Source organism: Anomaloglossus baeobatrachus, chromosome 5, assembly GCF_048569485.1.
Source record: "Anomaloglossus baeobatrachus isolate aAnoBae1 chromosome 5, aAnoBae1.hap1, whole genome shotgun sequence".
In the NCBI taxonomy this organism is placed as follows: Eukaryota; Metazoa; Chordata; class Amphibia; order Anura; family Aromobatidae; genus Anomaloglossus; species Anomaloglossus baeobatrachus.
In genome coordinates this window covers 37877499-37897948 of record NC_134357.1, presented here as the reverse complement: position 1 = coordinate 37897948, position 20450 = coordinate 37877499, and the positions used below count along the sequence as shown (strand labels likewise).

General features: G+C 45.0%; 1 protein-coding gene across 1 annotated transcript in view; it reads left to right on the top strand.

Moving 5' to 3' along the window:
- The window catches only part of PYROXD2 (pyridine nucleotide-disulphide oxidoreductase domain 2), a 140493-nt gene that overhangs the window by 103747 nt on the left and 16296 nt on the right, over nucleotides 1-20450 (top strand). The window contains exons 14-15 of the mRNA XM_075352240.1: nucleotides 8478-8584; nucleotides 11201-11321. Coding sequence (XP_075208355.1) covers nucleotides 8478-8584; nucleotides 11201-11321 — 228 coding nt within the window. The remainder of the gene's footprint in view (nucleotides 1-8477; nucleotides 8585-11200; nucleotides 11322-20450) is intronic.

The window sequence follows — 20450 nt, the reverse complement described above, 5'->3', positions numbered from 1 at the left end:
TGGTCTAGAAGGGGACTAATAAAGAAAATAAATAAAAAAAGGAAAAAAACACAATGAAAAATATATTTTTTAAATATATAAGTTCAATACATTGTATTTTTAGTACAATCTAAAGTGAGATATTTCCATAATAATATCAAGTACTTAGTATTGCTATGTGCCTATCTGTCCAACTTTAATAAAATATAATATTTATTCTAGCAAAATTCAATAAGAAACTAAAAAATAAAAATTTGTGGCCACCTTTCCACCTCAAAAAATGGAATAAAAAGAGATCAGAAAGTCTTTTGGGCTTTTGGACAATAAACTAATAATAAATAGTACCTGTCCCTATTATGTATACCGCATTTCACATGTAAAGCGCTATGGAATAAATGGCGCTATAATAATAGATATTATCATTATATTATTATTATTATTATTATTATTATTATTATTATTAATAATAATAATAATAATAATAATAATAATAAAAACTAGTATTATTATTAATAATAATAATAAAAAAACTAGTATTATTAATAATAATAATAATAATAATAATAATAATAATAATAAAAACCTAGTATTATTAATGATAATAATAATAATAATAATAATAATAATAATAATAATAATAAAAAGAACAACTCATGACCAAAAAAATAAGCCTCATATAATTCTATCAAACAAGAAAGTTCTAAGCCTTGGAAGGCAAAGAGGAGAAAAAGTGGAGAACGCGGGCTGGTGCCTAAGGGCTCGCATAAATCCGGAGCCGGTCCTGTCTGCACCTTCTATAGCTGCAGAAGCAGACACGGATGATTACATTCCTTCCAATTTTCATAAACTTTACATTTTATTTTCTGTTACTTGGTCACACGGGACAGAGAAATGCAAAACGTCGCCCTAAAGGATTTCTAATCACCAAATGAATATTTAATATTAATCTAAGAAAGCGGCCATTATCATAATCGGTTTATGATCTAAACCCTTTATGATGCTAAACAAATTGTGACCATAAATAAATTTGCCCTGCTTACACCTACAGTATGGATTAAAGCTAATAATAAAGCAGGACGTAGATTAACTAAGGTCCCGATAACCCTGCAGACCGGCGCAACTAATACAATGAATGGTAAAGCGGAAAAGCGAAAAAAAGAAAATGTTGTTAAATAATTTTGCTAAGTTCCAAGAAAATTTTGTGGTTATAATTACTCTATATAACGAGAAGATGGGGTAAGGGCAGCCATGTTTAGCAACTACGAGGCCATCACTTTGTCACAGAGTCACTCAGGCTGCATAGATGTGCATAGCCCCTGCATGCTCCTCACTTTTTCTCCCCTTCTAATTGAAGTACCTGATCTTCGGCAGCCTAGAAAGGAAAACTGGTCTCAATATTTTAATCTATTTTTCCCTCTTGGCTAAATTTTGCCCAGTCCAGAAACAGCCACATTATAGGGTCGTCCCATAAACAAAGAGGTTATAAATATATGATTGATGGAGGAACCACACCAACTCCAAGATCTGGCAAGTCCCCTGTGTAAATTGAGCAGCACTGGAGAGGAGAAGTGGTGGTGTCACCAAGAAGGAGGGAAAAAAATCATTGATTTGATAATAAAAATGTTTTATTCCATAGAGCTATGCGTTTCAGGGTTCAAGACTCCTTCTTCAGGACAAAAAAAGATGAAAAATCAACAATTGTATAGGTGTCGTAGCCCTCCACGGGTAGGGGAAGGCCCCGGGACTCGGTGGGATGCCGTAAGATGCAGGGGTCACTCTCGTACTCACTCAGTCAATAAGCAGACGCTGACAACCGGGTAAACCAATTCTCTGGGTGCCGCTGCCGCTGAGGGGAGCTCGTCCAGGTCCCATCCCCAATGGTGCTGCCTGGTGATCCGTGACCTGCCTCCTGGCACTAAGTTTAACTTCAACGTGGTTGCCCAGTAGTATGGAACTAGCCGGGCCCCGCTCCCTACTATGGCTAAGTGTGGGAGCTTGCTCTCAGGGCTCACGCTTGGGATTTTCTGGACCGTTTTGGATTGAAAAGTCCTATCCCCCTCATTGCGCTAATGCCCCAATTCTGAAGTGGGTGGGAACAGATCATAAAGGCTCCATTCTCCTCAGGTGAATTGTCGGGTTGCCTGAAGCTACTCTCCGACCTAGGGTCCGTGTACCCTGTCGTGCCTTCGGTCCCGGACCGGTGATAGTGCTAGGCTACCGGCTGTCCTCCTCAACAGGTCCAGGCACCTTGCCACAATCCCCTGCGACCGGGAATCCAACTCCTCTAGACCCAGACCACCGTCTGCAACCTAGATAACTTCTCTAGGAGCCACCGCTCCCGACTTCCTCTCACTTTCTCCTGACTCCACACTCTCTCTACTCAAAACTACGCTACACTGACTACACTCCTCCCCTCCCTGACCCCCCAGGTGGGCGACTCTTTTCCACTCAAGCCCACTGGTGTGTCTGGTGGGTGTGGTGCAGGGTGTATCTAGGATTTGCTTTGCTTTTGGAGGCAGAACTATTTAGATGGGGACCCAGAACCAAGCGGGAGGTGGAATACTGCACGGAAGGGCAGTTTGTGCAGTACCCTGTGATGACCTGATAGTCCAGGGGCGTCACAGGTATTGTTGATATTTCAACTTTTTTTGGTCCTGAAGAAGGGGTCTTAAACACTGAAACGCGTAGACCTATGGAATAAAACATTTTTATTATCAAATCAATAGTTTTTTTCCTCCATCTTAGCGACAGGGCGGCATTAACCCCCATTTCTCCACTGAAGATTCATCCACCTGGGGCTGCCGCAGCTGCCATTGTCTTTTATGCTTTCTTGGTGGTTGTGACCCTCACAACCTTATAAGATGTATGTATACTGTTACACAGCTCTTTTAATATCTGGTAAGACCCTTTTTGCGCTCTTTGTCCTGAGCTTTTAATATTATATTGAGCAGTAGTGAGCTCAGGTCGTACATCCTTGCTACTGCTACAAAGTTTCCAACTATGTGTCACGTGTATAGGGACAGGCTCAGGGCTAGCTCTTACCATACCATCTGGGACTATGCACTTTAAACATAGTTTTTCCTTTAGTAACTTTAACGTTAATTCCTTCTCTGGTGCAGCAGCAGACTTGCTCAACTGACACCAGTTAACCAACTTCCGGCCGGGGTTTAAGCCCTCTGCTTCCTGGACTTGATGCTGGTTATTCTATTCAGTTAGGAGCTAGCCTGGGAGCAGAGAGGACCTGGTTGTTGCTACTGTTGTTGTCTGCTGCAGTGTGTTGCTAGTTGTTTTGTTTTTGTTTCTACCTCCTTTCCCTTGTTATCCCTTACCAGTTTATCCTTTGTTGTTCCCTGGTGTAGGTTTTAGGTGTGTATGAGTTTTGTTTTACCCCTGTCTGTAGTTGTTGTTGTAGGGGTTCTGGGGGATCTCTGTCCTGGACAGTCCTCTGGGTTGTGGGTGTGGTGGGGACTTGTCATCAGGGCCAGCACAGGAGTCAGGGGCCAGGACCTACCTACCTTCAAGGGTACCTTCGGGTGTCAGGGTAAGCTCAGGGACCCCAGCATTAGGGTCTGCATAGGTTACCCAATCTGCCCTGGTCATACGTTACACACCATTGTGACACTATGTCAAAGTGAGAAAGCTTATGTATTGACAGGAAGAAGCGGTCTGACTAATAGAGAACTACTCTGGTCAGCCATGTTTTCTTCCAAGAGGCTGTTTATTCTGTCACCCTGTGGTCCACATTTACACAAGACGATGGGCACTTGTAAGAATGCTCATTTTTAATTTTCGGTCATTGTAAATATGTGACCCAACAAATAAGCAAAATGCTAGTTTGTCAGGTGATCCAGGGGCGGACACATCATTGGTGCAACCACAGGGGCCCAAGAGGTTAGGGGTCCCATTTTTACCCCAAAGCAAGTAGAATTGTGCGTTTTGATGAGCTATTTGATTGCAAAGGGCCCATATACTAATGGCACAAGGGGCCTTTTCGGTTTGTGTCCTCCAGTGGGGTGATCAGACGCCAACTTAAAAATCATTATTATCAGCAGTAGATCACCTGCTTAAAAGGGGAACGGACAGCCCAGAACATATTACTGTATGGGGACAAAACAATCAAAAAACAATTGTTATGTTTTTGTAATGTCGCGCCCCGGGGCAACCGAGCTGCTCGGATCCGGGCGGTCTGTGACTCGGGGGGTTCCGGACCCGGGGGCACCGTCAAACAGTTTTTAAATAAAAAGAAAAGAAAAATAAAATAATAAAAAGTCCGACTACGCCACTCGCGGTTCTGCGGCCAGGGATGGTAGGGCCGCCGCTGTGGGTTCCCGCTGGGGATGATGGATGGGGGCAGCGTGGATGGTGGAGCCCTCCGCAAGCAGGGCTTTTCCCCAGGGGTAGGTGAGGGGTGAACGTGGAGGCGCGCAGCAATATGTCAGTCCAGACAGGGAGTGCAGTTTGATTGTCCTTACTTACTGGATTCGCGCCCTGGAGACATGCTGGATCCCAGGTGCGCCCTTGTCCTTTATAGCTGTGCCAGTCAACCTGGTGCCAATCTCCCACCGATGCACTCTGGTGTATTTGTCGGTCCTCCATGGCGTGGAGCACTTGGAGGCCGTTCTGGTGTCTGGGTCCTGCCGCAGGCAGCTTGGACTATTTAAGGGAATTTCTCCTGATCCCTCTTTGCTGCTGATGCCTCGGACGTTATTGGTGGCAGATGAGTCCTGGAAATCCACCCTCATGGCAGAGTTAACAGATGGCTTGAAGTCCTGGTCTGTTCTGGGATCTGCACCCCGTGTGTGCAAAGTACTGGGAGCCCTGGATGTCCACCCCATAGTATCCCTCTGTCCTTGGAGCTGGCTCTCTCGCTCTCCAGCTACTTTTCTCCTCTGAGTGGCTGATCTTTCTACTCAGATCTTTGCGGATTCTTTGCTACTTTCCTTGTGTCTCAAGAGTGGTCTGTCTTGACATCTTTCCTTTTGCTACCGCTCACTTCTCTCCTCTCCTCTCTCTCTCACTTCCTTTCTTCGACTGACTAACTCACTAACTCCTCCCGCTGTCTACCCACACTTCCCAGGTCACTCGCTCCTCCCCCAGGTCTGGCCCTCCCTTCCCAGTTGGCTGCCTGTTAGTTCACAGTGCCCAGCCCTGTCACCTGGCTCTAAGGGGGTTCTCCCACCCTGGTGAGAATGTAAATGTCCTGGTGTCCTAGTGTGTGTGTAGTGACTGGCACAGTCACGTTAGACCGAGCTGTTACCTTGTTGTTACCTTGTTTTTGTGACACCTGGTTACTGCAGTAATGTGGCTGCCTAGTTGCTCAGAATAGGGCTTCTGATAGGCTTTCTGTTTATACGCTGACTTTCAGGTCCCAGAGTCTTAGCCTTCATCTTTTGACCCCTGTTATTGGAATGTGAACTTATAGATTGGGGCCCTGGGTGTAGTCCTCGGAGTAGTTGCTGGTTGATGGAGCAAGCTGACAGGAATGGTCAGGTTGTTGGGTCAGAACCAGGAGGGCAGAAAAGGGACAAAATTGTAGGAGGGAAGAATTGTCAGAAAATGGGCTGAGGTCAGAATGGGATTTGGAGTAGTTGCTGGTCGATGGAGCAAGCTGACAAGAATGGTCAGGTCGTTGGGTCAGAACAAGGAGAGAAGAAAAGGGACAAAATTGTAAGAGAGAAAAATCATCAGAAAACGGGCTGAGGTCACAATGGGAATTAAAACAGGCTAAATAGAAGCTGAACAACTAAAGTGAACCAGAGCAAATATTAATTATAACTGGCAACTACCATCAGCAAGCTGGGAGTTTTAGTAGGGTGTGGTGCTGTCCAATTCGCCACAACAGGGTGATGATTACTCCAGCTGGACAGCACATACACCCATAGTGCCAGACTGGACGGCACACAGGTCCTACCCACAATAGCCTGAGTAGTTGGACTGAACCTGCGCTATCCCAAGCTTTTGGGGCCTCCATCCACAACTCCACTCAGAGAACGTTTCTGGTGACAGAAACAGACATAGAAAGAACAGGTCTGAGAGGAGATGAAACAGTTTCCATCAGATTTTGGTATTCTGTTTAAATAGGCCGGTAAATGACTGCCGATTTACTAGCATCTAACCAATCGTGCACATCGGTCTGTCTACTGTCACGGGTGAGCTAGGCTAGCAGTGGAGACCTGATCTGTCCCTCAGACTGGGATCCCTGCACTGACCCTCAACTCAGAGGTACACTTAAGGGTAGTGAGGTCTGGGCCCCCAGCGTGTCCCTGTCTCCTAGCCAGGCCCTGACTTAACTTCCCCCCACACACTCCCACCCTGGGGTGGGGCAAGAAACACCGTAATAACCCCCTCCCAAAAGAAACGGACCAGGAGAAGAACTGAAACTTTCTCACTCTGCAAACAACCACAAAGAAAAGACAATAAAGGCCTTGACGAAATAAAATCTAAGGGAGAAAGTATGGCACACCAAGGGACACTTCCACACCACACAAGCAACTGATCGCAGGTCACCAAAAAGAGGAGTGCCCAGGACACCAGATTTTTGCAAGAATATGAGCAGATACTATCTTCGGCGATCTCCTTACAAACTCCCCAGCCTTAAATAGGAAGAAACCAGCTGCGGAAGGTAATCAGCAACCTGACTCTCAGAAGAGTCGCACATTGCTCCCAAAGAGGATAACTCCTGCATAGCTGGGGATGTCAAGGGAGAAATTTAGGTAAGACCGCTAATGGAGTCTCTGTTTAGGGTAGATCCAGAGGCACGGGCCAAATTAGTTATCTGTGCAGATATAATAAATGACTCAGAAATAATGACCACAAAGACTGTATTCCCCTTTTGAGCCAGTATAGGCGACTGACCCGTGTAATGAATAGCTCAGATATTAGTATAACATTTAAACCATCAGACATGTACAAAATATCAAAATCTGTCTTTTCTCATACATCGAAGCCGTATAGGGAGGTTTGGGGAGATGTGTAGGAACATAGAAACACACATTTCATCCCACAGATAACACATTCCTTCTTTGTGTGAAACCACTGATAAAACTTTCACTCATCATTATGAAAGCCTTCACTGTTCATTGTTTGTACATTTGTTCACCAGCTTTACTCTCCCTGGTTAACCCCCTCCTGAACATACAGCTTAGAATCATATTATGGCGTCTGTGCGATTGTCATATAGACACACAGATAATTATGCAATGACCTCTATATTTTGATTATTTACATACACAGATAATCTTATTACATTTAAACAAACAACCTATAGCCCTGGGTACCCTCACAGAAGCAGTGGAAATAACTCAGCCGACGCTCGGGAGAGCTGATCATTTAAGAGAAATCAGGTTGCCTATCAAATTCTGCTATGTGAACAGGGTCCAACGATGTTGCTGTAATCCACGAGTGCGGATCCCAACAATGCATGCCATCTACATGGACCAAACATCCTTATCATTCCTACCTACAGATCTTCCTGGGAGTCGGAACCAGTGGCAGAATCTTTACCTTCTCTGTAGAGATAAACTTGATTAAATTCACACCCGGAAATCTGACTTAAGGCCGCTTTACACGCTCCGATATCGCTAGCGTGGGTACCCTCCCCCATCTGTTGTGCGACACGGGCAAATCGCTGCCCGTGCCGCACAACATCGCCCAGACCCGTCACACATACTTACCTGTCCGGCGACGTCGCTGTGATCGGCGAACCGCCTCCTTTCTAAGGGGGCGGTTCGTTCAGCGTCACAGCTACGTCACAGCTGCGTCACTGAACCGCCGCCCAATAGAAGCGGAGGGGCGGAGATGAGCGGAACAAACATCCCGCCCACCTACTTCCTTCCGCATAGCGGCCGGGAGGCAGGTAAGGAGAGGTTCCTCGTTCCTGCGGTGTCACACGGAGCGATGTGTGCTGCCGCAGGAACGAGGAACAACTTCATTACTGCTGCAGTAATGATTTTTGAGACTGGACCCCCATGTCACTGATGAGCGATTTTGCACGTTTTTGCGACGATGCAAAATCGCTCATAGGTGTCACATGCAACGGCATCGCTAATGCGGCCGGATGTGCGTCACCAATTCCGTGACCCCAACGACTTCGCATTAGCGATGTCGTAGCGTGTAAAGCCCCCTTAAAGCTGCTACATTCTGGTAGATAAATGGTTAATGTGAGAAGCTAACGATTCTTAAAGAGAACAGTTTTCTTGTAAGTGGAAATATAATTAGAAGAACAAATGTTTTTGGGTTTTTTTCAGGGCAGTGAGAGGAAAGAGACTGGGAAAGTTTCCCGACCCTCCCTCGCTGTGCAGCAATATCCTTGATGTATATCTGTAATTTTATAGCGGAGGAATAACACTTCATTGTGCAGGATGGGCGCTCTGGACCTCTGCGCGCTGGCTGCAGAGCGGCACACCATATCATAATCTGCACGTCTCCTTCCACAAATGAAACCTAAAAAAAAAAAAAACATCTTGTGTCTATGTAATCTTCTATATTTTTCTTATTAGTGTTCGACTGGATAGAGAAATACGCTCCCGGCTTCAAGGCGTCGGTGATCGGCAGAGACGTCCTCACGCCACCGGATCTGGAGAGGATATTCGGTCTCTCCGGAGGAGTATGTAGCTTCTGTTACTTTTTGCTGGCAATACTGTAGAAGACAATGTAACATTTTGCAGATAATTTATGTGCACCTCTCTATACGATGCTTCCAGCGTCTCGGCTGCAATACTCGCTGCGGTCACTGAAATGGGCTCATCAGCAGTATAAGTATAGAACCGCCATCCGCCGTCACTGGCTTTTAATGTTGATGACTCAAATAAATGGAAGTAATAATTGCGCTCAGATTATTATGATTAGTGAACCATTATAGGATAGACTGAAACATTTATAATGGGTTGTTTTTTTTTCAGCAGCGCATTATAGTCAATGGCCAAAATGTTGTCAAACCGCCATTTAAAGAGATCTGTCAGCAGATTTCACATTACAAACTGCTTACATTATTAAATAGATCTCTTGAGTCTGAAGAAGCTGGTGTACTTCTAGTGAAAATCTATGTCAGAATGGTTGTATAATCCTCTCTGAAAGCGTGAGTGACGTCCTCAGTGTCCCTCCTCCCTGCTGCTGCTGAATTTTCATTCGCCTGATTGACAGCTTCTCAGTGCTTCTCCTATTTATTGCTAAATCTTCGCCCACCTAGCATGCTCAGTGCCCTTTCTTCCTACTTTATATCTGCTCATATAGTCTCACTGACCTCTCCTCAGTGTCCCTCCTCCCTGCTGTTGAAGTTTCACCCACCTAACTGACAGCTTCTCAGTGCTCCTCCTATGTACTGCTGAATCTTTACCCACCTAGCATGCTTGATAGCTGCTCAGTGCCCCTTCTTCCTGTTACATCTCTGCTTATCTAGTCTCACTGAAATCTCAATGTCCCTCCTCCCTGCTGCTGAATTTTCACTCACTGATTGATAGCTTCTCAGTACTTCTCCAATTTACTGCTAATCTTCACCCACCTAGCATGCTTAATATCTACTCAGTGACCCTCCTTCCTGTTTCTGCTAAATCTCTGCTTATCTAGTCTCACTGACATCTGCTCAGTGTCCCTCCTCCCTGCTGCTGACTTTTCATTCACCTAATAGCTTCTCAGTGCTCCTCCTATTTAATGCTAAATCTTCACCCATGTAGCATACATGATAGCTGCTCAGTGCCCCTCCTTCCTGCTTTATATCTGCTCATCTAGTCTCACTAACATCTGTGTCCCAGTGTCCTCTCTGCTGTTAAATTTTCACCCACCTCATTGATAGCTTCTCAGTGCTCCTATTTATTGCAGAATCTTCACCCATGTAGCATGTTCACTACCCCTTCTTCCTTCTTTACATCTGCTCATCTAGTGTCACTGACCTTTCCTCAATGTCCCTCCTCCCTGCTGCTGAATTTTGACCCACCTAATTGACAGCTTCTCAGTGCTCCTCCTATTTACTGCTGAATCTTCGCCCACCTAGCATGCTTAATATGTGCTCAGTGACCCTCCTTCTTGCTTCTCCTAAATCTCTGCTTATCTAGTCTCACTGACATCTCCTCAGTGTCCCTCCTCCCTGCTGCTGACTTTTCAGTCACCTAATAGCTTCTCAGTGCTCCTCCTATGTACTGCTGAATCTTGACCCACCTAGCATGCTTGATAGCTGCTCAGTGCCCCTTCTTCCTGCTTCATCTCTGCTCATCTAGTCTGACTTACATCTCAATGTCCCTCCTCCCTGCTGCTGACTTTTCACTCATCTGATTGATTGCTTATCAGTGCTCCTCCTATTTACTGCTGAATTTTTGCCCATGTAGCATGCTTAATATCTTCTCAGTGTCCCTACTTCCTGCTTCTGCTAAATCCTTGCTCATCTAGTCTCATTGACAACTTCTCAGTGTCCCTCCTCCCTGCTGCTGAGATCTCACACTGCTCAGGACAAGCTGCAGCTGTCAGTTAGGCTGGCTGAGCGGGTGGGCAGATAATGAATACATTTAGGTCCCTCATAAAATGTAGAATGCTTATACAGGTATTGTGATATGGATTCTTAAATTAAGTACACCAGCCTCATCAGGTCTAAGAGATTTATCTAATAATTTATGCAGATTGTATTTTGAAACTTAGCAACATACACACTTTAATTGAGATTTTCAATAGAACACCAAAAAATAACTGATTTATAGGGTTCATTTATGCCATCGATCAAGGAAATATTTTCAATTTGGCTGGAAAGTGGCAAATGGCTCTCCCCCCCTCTGGAGAGGCACAAATTGATGTTTCTGGGCTTTTTAATATTAGCTGTATTTATATGAGGCTCTTATATGGAATAGCATGCAAGCCCAAATCTGCTAAATCTGTATTAGCCCCTTCCCCCCCTATTTATGATTTGCCATTAACAATCACGAGTGCATTTTTATGTAGCAGGAGGACTTTTAGGAAACTGCTAACCCTGCGCACTCTATAGTTACACTCCTAACAATGTGGTCTGGTTTATAAATTATAATATATCGGTATGTCATAAACCTCTTTATTTCCTAAGGTGCATCTGTTTGCCAAGGTATAGCACAGGTTTCATTCAACCATATTGTGATGGGAGGATTCTGCAGTGCAAAATTATTCCTCCTGACCAACAAAAAAGGCCAAACAAAATCAATTACTATTGGATAAAAGCTGTTTTCACTCCTTTTTTTGATCAGCTCTTCTTATTTTTTGATTGCAGAACATTTTCCATGGGAGCATGTCTCTGGACCAGTTGTACTTTGCTCGCCCCATACCAGGATTTGCAAATTATAGAACTCCAATACATGGTCTTTATATGTGTGGCAGTGGAGCGCATCCAGGTATTGTGCTGATTATTTACATTCTAGAGCAAGCAGACATGGGGTTTACGTGGCTGCCTCCACCTCAACAATGCTCAGTTTATTATGTCATGGCTAATATATACATAACTGCAGCCTGCTATAGTTTCCCACCATAGTATTTTATTTTTAAATATTTGTTTGTGTGACACCAACACATTTCAATAATTGGCTTTAAGTGTGAGCTGCCCTTATGTAGTCACTCCTTAATTAAATTATTGGGAGCTTTTAATAATTCCAGGACTAAAATTAGCTAATTGTTTGGACTTGTGTGGGTACCCATGGCGGTTCCTCACCAATCATGATATTATAACATAATCTAATTATATTTAATAAAAAACTATAGGGAGTAATGCCGATTAACTGTACACATGTGGCATGTTTGATGACAGATTTTTAATGGGGTAATAGCCCCTTATTTGGAATGGTATGGATCTTGGTGGCAGTCCACTATCAATCAAAATTTCATGATTTTCAGAAGATATCCCACTTATGTTTCATAAGACATTACAGTGAGTAATCCCCATTAATTACCCATCGTTGACTTATTTCAATAGGGTAATATCGTATTAGTTGGACTTGTATGGGTACCCGTGGAGGTTCCCCACGAATCACAGTTTTATAACATGATCTGATCATGATCTTTCATAAAAAACTATAGTGAGTAACGCCGATTAAGGCTATGTGCGCACTTACTGGATTTTGCCGCGGATTTTTTGCGGTTTTGCTGCATGTTTCGCTGCAGAAAATGTTCATAACCTCTCTACAGTGAATCACCAGCAAAACCTATGGGCAAAAAAAATCCTGTGCGCACTGGGCGGAATTTGACAGCTGCATGTTTTGCTGCGGGATTCCCGCAGCAAAAACAATTGCATGTCACTTCTTTTCCGCACATCGCTGCGGGATTTCACTACATTGACTCCAATGTTAATCGTGAAATCCCGCAGGGAATAACGCAGGAAGCAAATTCTGTGCGGTTCACTGCGTTTTCCTGCGTTATTCCCTGCGGTATTTCGCGGTTTACCTCCGGTAATGTACATCGCCTGTCTGCGGTTTTGCAGGGAAGTGATGTCATTACAGGAAGAGGAAGCAAAACAGAGAGTAAACAAACACACAGATCACACACACAGACACATCACAGACATAGAACACAGACACAGACACATAGAACACACATAGAAAGCAAACGGAAATATAGAAAACAAAGAACGTGGGCTCCGCTGTATATTTACCGTCCAGCCGAGGTAAGCACACAGCGGCGGCCCGGTATTCTCAGGCTGGGGAGGGAGAGGGGCAGGGTTAATGTCCCCCGCCTCACTCCCCCTCCCGCAGCCGAAAATATCAGCAGCAGCTGCCCCGGGACTGTCGCATGCATTATGCGGCAGCACCGGCGTGTCCCCGGCTCTTCCTGCCGCCGTGTAGCAGTAGCAGCAGGGTAATACAAGGGGTTAATGGTGGTGGATCACCGCCATTAACTCCAGGCTTGATCATGGCAGCGTCTATGAGACAGCTGACATGATCAACCCGTAAGTAAAGTGAATAAAACACAGACACCGAAAAATCCTTTATTTTAAATAAAACAAACAAGCCTCGTTCACCATTTTATTAACCCCTCCCGAAACAAAGCTCCGGCGTAATCCACAGCTCCGACGTCCTGCGAGGCTTACATCCAGCCGCGACTGTCACAGACACAGCGCTGAATGAATGCAGCAGACAGCAGAGGTAATTACCGGTCATTTCCCACGGCCGGTAATGTGAACTCACTGCCGACCGTGGGAAATGCAGCGATCTGTCCTCTATCTATCTATCTATCTATCTATCTATCCCTCTATCTGTCTGTCTATCTATCTATCCCTCTATCTATTCTTCTGTCTATCTATCTACTATCTCAGAATTAAATGACTTTTTTTTTTTCTTTTTTCAATGTGCTTTATTGCATATAAAGCACATCCCAACCCGCACGCGGCAAAACCGCGGCAATGCCGCGAACAATACCGCGGTGAAACCGTAGCAAACCGCATGCGGTTTGCCGCGGTTTTTTACCGCGGTTGCGGTAATCTTTGATAGCATGCGGAATTTTCTCAAGAAAATTCCATTTCCCAGTGCGCACATAGCCTAACTGTATACATGTGGCATGTTTGATGAATGATTTTTAAATTGGGTAATAGCACTTTATTTGGAATGATATGGATCTCGGTGGCAGTCTACTATCAATCAATATTTCATATTTTTCATAATATGTCTCACTGATGTTTCATAAAACACTAGTGAGTAGTCCCCTATAATATTTCTTTGACTTATTTCAATAGAGTAATATCCCATTATTTGGACTGATGTGGGTACATTTGGCAGTCCCAAACCAATCAATGTTTTATAACATGCCCTATTAATACTTCAGAAAAACTGTTTAGTGTGTAACCCCTATTTAATTGCACATTTGTGGCAAGTTCTTTGACTGGCTTCAATAGCATAATGGCCCATTATTTTGACTGGCGTGGCTCCTCATGGCAGTCTTCCATCAGTCAATGTTCCATAACATTTCCTACTGATTTTTCTTAAAACATTATAGAGGGCAATCCCAATTAATTACACCTCTAAAACTGATTTCAATAGAGTAATTAATAATTTGGACCGATGTGGGTCCCCATGGCAGTCCCCTAATCAATGCTTTAAACATACGCTATTATCGAAAACAATTTAGTTAAAACTGGCATTAAAGGTAATCTGTCAGTAGTTTTTGCTATATAATCTGAGAGCAGCATAACTGGTTGCAAGAAAACCTGATTCCAGGGATGTGTCACTTACTGGGCTGCTTGGTATAGATTTCATAGAATACCTGTTTTGTCTGATATACATATAACAAAGCTAACACTTCTGCGCTGTATATGAGCTCACACACACATCTGATGGGCAGTTTCTTGTCTATATTATGAATTGTCAGCAAACTGCTAATCAGTGATGGGAGTGGTGTTGCATAGATTAGCCTGAATGCTATGCCAATGAGATGTAATCAGGCAGTGATAACCTCATGATGAGAAAATACTGATTATATTGAAACTACAGTACACAGCCTGTGACCCATCTCAGATTAAATAGCAACAACCTGCTGACATATTCCCTTTAATTCCTAATGAACTTGACCCAAACAGTTCTGCTACTTAGACCTCTGTAATTACCTGTAACTATCTAGTAACACTGCAGTATGTATTCAGTTTTTCTGCAGCGCCACCACAGGTCAAAAGAAACATTACACAGTCCTTATAGAAGTCAGTGGGCTTTTTATGTAATGTTTGGCTATGCTGTACCCTCTAGAAAGAGTAATGCCCTTTTGAGCCACTCTTGGCATTAATAGAAGGGTGCTCAATGATTGAATCCCTTCCATTTACTTAAAAGGATGTTTAAACTACCACCCCTGAAATTGCCTCTGGCTGCAGTGCAACCACCCATCAAGGATGTGCGTTTAGTTATTATTGTATTTGTGCAATTCTTAGCTCATTAATGCTATCCCCATATGAGGAATATGTATATGTGCCGCCCCAGTAGCGGATCAAACCGCTGGGATGCGGGGGTGGTGATCGTTTGTGGCTCGAGGGTCTCTGGACCTGGGGGCTTAGGGGCCACACTCAAATGGAAAGGGAATATTTACAGGGGATTTGGTGTAGTTCGTGACGCCACCCGTAGTGTGCAGTAATTGGGAGTACCACCGCTGCCGTTGGGAGTACCTGGGCGATGGAGTGGGGCAGCAAGGTGACGTTGCCCTCCACGGGTAGCGGTAGGCCCTGGGACTCTGGTGGGTGATGCGGGGACGCAATGCAGGGGTAAGTCGGGTACTCACTCAGCAATGAAGCAGACGCTGACAACAGGGTAAACCAAATCTCTGAACGCCGTTGCCTCTCGAGTTGAGCTCGTCTGGGTCCTGTCCCCCACATTACTGCCGGTGGTCTGTAACCTGCCTCCTGGCACTAAGTTTTAGATTGTCCGTTGTGGCCCGGTAGCTTGGAGCTATCCGGGCCCCGCTCCCCACTGTGGCTAAGTGGAGGAGCTTGCTCTCAGGAGCTCACGCTTGGGATTTCAGTGGGCTGCTTGTATGGAAAGCTCTATCCCCTCGTTGCGCTAGTGCCCCCGATCTCTGAGATTCATGGAAACAGTCCATAAAGGCCCCCTTCTCCACAGTTTAATTGCCGGGTTGCCTGAAGCTTCTCCCCAACCTAGGGTCCGTGTACCCCGTCGTGCCTTTGGTTCCGGACCGGTGATAGGACAAGGCTACTGACCGTCCTCCTTGATGGATCCTAGGCACCTAGCCTCAATCCCCTGCGACCGGGGGTCTGACTCCTCTAGGTCCAGACCACCGTCTGTGACCTAGTTTACTTCTCCCCTGGGAGCTACAACTCCCAGCGTCCATAGAGCTCCTCACAGCTCGAGGGCTACCACTGAACTGACTTGACACCTCCCTGTCTGACCCCTTGGTGGGCGGTCATATTCCTGCATAAGCAGCCCACTGGTGTGCCTGACAGGTGTGGTGTAAGGTGTATCTAGGATTTGTGAATGCTGATGGAGGCAGCACTGTAGGATGGAAACCCAGAACCATGGGGGATTGAATACTGCATGGGGAGGGCAGTTTGTGCAGTACCCTGTAATGACCTGAATAGTCCAGGGGCGTCATATATAAATTGGAACATAATAGAAATTCTTCATAAATGATAGATGGGAGCAGACAGTGCAAATGACAGAATGGGCACCTTACCGATAAAAAATGCTGTTTTTACCCAGTGGCGTATCTAGGGGGGCCGGCAGGGCATTTGTACCGGGTGCAGCTTGCAAAGCAGCGCAGTTGGGCAGCCTGAAGTGGCGGTCCTAGGTGTTTCCCTGGCGGCTGCATTTTGCAGCTCCCTCCCAAACTAGGATACAGCAGTTCTCAGAGTCGTCTGTCAAGCTTACCACGCTGGCTCGCTGCCACCTAGCGATAAATTGTCTTTCAGTAGTGAGTACAATTCAAACCCTGACCGTCAGCACTTCCTGGTCAGGATGACATCACCAGCGTGATCAGGTCATATTATCCCACTGCTAACATCACCCCTTGGTGCCGCAGAGGCGGCAGAAATTTCCTGTTTTAAGTGCTACAGTGGAGCTGAAGACACCGAAGATTTATTGAAATTAGGGGAAGGGAGTAAGGAACGTGAGTTCACAGTATGGGAGGAGAGAGGGCGAAAGGTATTTATACAGACACAATATGGGGAGCGAGGGACAGTGGAGAAATTTAAGTACACAGTATGGAGAGTAAACGGTGGGGGGGAATTTGAGGACACATTATGAGGAGTAAGGGGGGAAATTTTTAGGACACGGTATGGGGAGCGAAGGAAGAAATTTGAGGACACTGTATGGGGAGCGAAGGAGGAAATTTGAGGACAATGTATGGGGAACAAGGGGAGTACATTTGAGGACACAGTATCGGGAGCAAAGGGGGGTTAATTTTGAGAACAAAGTATGGGGAGCAAGAGGGGGATGGGTGCAGGTGCAGTATGAATATGAAGAGAATTAGGAGACAGTATGGGATGAGAAAGATTTGAGAGGGCACAGAATAAAGACTTGGTAGTGTGTGGGTGGAGCGGGGCGCAGTATAGAAAGGGGGCAGCATGGAGGGATAGTGTGAGGCAACAGCAATGCTGGGACAGTATGCTGAGGAGGGGAAGTATGATGAGGGGGCACAATATAGAGACTGGTCAGTATAATGTGGACAAAATGTGAGGACAGTGTGAAGAGGGGCTCAGTATGGAAAGGAGAGGGCAGGGTTGAGGGCATGTACCATAAGGAGGACAGTCTGTGCATCATATTTTTAACAGGGAACACAATGAGGACCAATTATTTATTCAGGGGCACAGTGGAGAGCAGATATTTTAATTCAGAAGTATTATAATTATTGTGATATTTTTAAGGGCATTGTGTCGGCATGTCATGATGAAGAGTGGAGAAGATGGAAGTCTTCAGAGACGAGCTGTGGATGTGAAAAGTCATCATGAAGAAAAGAAAGAGATTGACTTGTTTCAGAGACAATGATATCCATGTTACCTGTATGTAAATGTTTATTTATGATATTGACTAATTCTCATCAGTACTGTGGTTCCTGTATGGCCACAGTCTGATGAATAATAACAACTCCCAGTATCTCTTTACCACTGTTAAGGATGTACTGGAAGTTGTAGGCTCTTGCAATACAAATGTATATGGGTCTGAACTATCATTACAATTGATGTACTATGTACTGATGAGGGTTTTGATGCTGTATTTTTGTACTGATGGGGGTTCTAGCGATGCTGTTTCTGTGCTGACTCTGGTTCTTATGATGAATTTCTTTACTGCTGGTAGTTCTGGTGATATATTTCTGTACCGCATAAGGTTATTTCTGTACTGATGGGGGTTCTAGTGATGTATTTCTATACTACTGCTGGTTCCGGTGATGAATTTTGGTACCGCTGGTGATGTTTTTCTGAACTGATCAGGGTTTTGATTCTGTGTTTCTGTACTGATGGGGGTTTTAATGATGTATTTCTGTACTACTGCTTGTTCTGGTTATGTATTTTGGTAATTTTGGTGGTTTTAGTGATGTATTTCTGTACTAAAGAGAGTTCTAGTGATGTATTTCTGTACTGCTGGTTGTTCTTATGATGAATTTCTGTATTGCTGGTGGTTCTGGTGATTCATTTCTGTACTGATAAGGGTTTTGCTACTGTGTTTCTGTACTCCTAGTGGTTCTTATGATGAATTTCTGTACTACTGCTGGTTCTGGTGCTGTATTTCGGTACTGCTGGTGTTTCTAATGATGTATTTCTGTACCTCTGGTTGTTCTTGGGATGTATTTTGATACTTTGGTTGGTTCTAGTGATGTATTTCTGCACTGTTGGTGTTTCTGGAGATGTATTCTTGTGCTGTCATTACTTCTGATCTTGTACACATGTAACCATTCATAACTTGTAAGATTACATGATACACAGCTATGTTAATATCATATTGCTTTATCTGACAAGTTAAAGGTTACTATATTTTTATTTATGATATGAGCATTAAAGGGGTTGTCCAAGTTTGTGATGAGTCTGCAATCTTTCTATGTGATTGCAGACTTCTGAATTCTCACAGTGCGCACACTGCACAATGTTCGTATTTTCTGGTGTCGGTCATGAGAGTGGAAGGTCAGAAAGCCGCAAAAATTAGATTTACATATATTCAGTCACTTGCTGACTGGATATGTGTGGCCTCGCTCAATGAAAATGAATTGAGTGATTCTGGACACGTCTAGTCAGAGTTTGACTAGAAGTATACAAATCGCATACTTGCACTCACATAACTGTCCACTCTTGCCACCAATAAGGGAGAATCCTAAAAGTGTGCAGTGCTCGCTGTGAGAATTCAGAAGTCTGCAGTCACCTAGAGTGACTACAGACTTTCATCTCAAACCTGGAAAATCCCTTTAATTATAAAATTAAGCCCTGTAGCATGCCCAATCCTAGCAGCGTGTAATATACTCACTGTCAGGATTCAGCTCTGCTTGCTGGTTCCAGCAGTCATCACATTGCCACTCCACTCACATGTGATTTTCATACTTATCGTCACGTGATATCCAGCTTTTCAACCTGCTTCGCTCAGTTTTTCACTGAACATTGAGAGAATTATGAAGAGCAGCTCGTCGGCACGTGGCTAAGTGTGAAAATTGGATCTGAATGACTGGTCACATGACGACTACGCAAACTGAATTATTGCCCCAGGTGCCGGAAAACCCAGATACAAGTCTGCTTTACCCATTATTGACAAGCTGCAGCAGTGATGTCACTGGGGAGACCCGGGGGTCAGTGGGTGCTCTCCTGTGGAGACACGGGGGTCAGTGGGTGCTCTTGTCCGCTGGCCCGGCCGCCTTTAGAAAGACAGCATGACCGAGGGCTCATCCCAACTGAACGCCCGTCCTCCTTAACCGTGGGCAGAACACTACTCAGACAACACAGGGTGAGGGAATCACAATATTAAGGCTTTATTGGATCCCCAAACAATTAACGGCACATAACACATAACCAGCAAAACCACAGAATATAACCGGCAACTGTTTCTCCCCCTTCCGCTGGCTCACCAGGGATTAGAATGTCCGTGCCTCAGAGCTTCCAGGGCTACTTACTCCAAACCAGCAGCACCCCGCTTTTGGCGGGCACCCACCGAGAATGGAATAACACCAGGTTTAGGAAGCTGACTGAGGACTGCAAAGCCTGTAGTCAGGTGATGGAATTGTCCCAAGCTGGATTCCTTCCCTGGGTAGTCCTTGATATCTCAGCCGAATTCTTGCATTCGATGCTGAAGTCCATATAGTATTATAATCCAGGTTCAGCTATGGCTTACCAATCGGATCCGCAGGTCCTAGATTGGTATCATGTAGCAAGAGTCTACCCAGGCAATGGACAGTCCTCCTTCTTATACCCCTGAGCTCTCCATTCAGACCATTGAGGTCTTCACGATTGGTGGATAAGACCGGGCTCTTACTGGCTAGATTTCAAGCCGTATACAAAATATCCAAAGATGAGGGAGAGACAGCTAAGGGGTGCTTCTCACATAGCGAGATCGCTGCTGAGTCACAGGTTTTGGACCGTACCAGTGACCTCATCGGCGTGTTTGACGGTGGGAGACCAACGAGTACCGACTCTGTGTAAGCAGCGTACGCTGGTAACCAGGGTAAATATCGGGTAACTAAGCAAAGCGCTTTGCTTAGTAACCCGATGTGTACCCTGGCTACGTGTGCAGGGAGCCAGCGCTAAGCGGTGTACGCTGGTAACCAGGATAAATATCGGGTAACCAAGCAAAGTGCTTTGCTTAGTTACCCGATATTTACCCTGGTTACCAAGCACAGCATCATTCCACGAGTTGCTGGAGGCTTGTCGCTGGTGAGATCTGCCTGATTGACAGCTCACCAGCGACCATGTAGCAAAGCACCAGCTAACCTGACCAGGTCGTATCGTAGTCGGAATCGCTGGTACGTCGTTTAGTGAGACGGTACCCTAAGTTACCGTACATCACATCTAGCAGTTCACATAGTAATACAATGGGAAGTTCGCATAATTGATTTGTCTGGCTATCTGA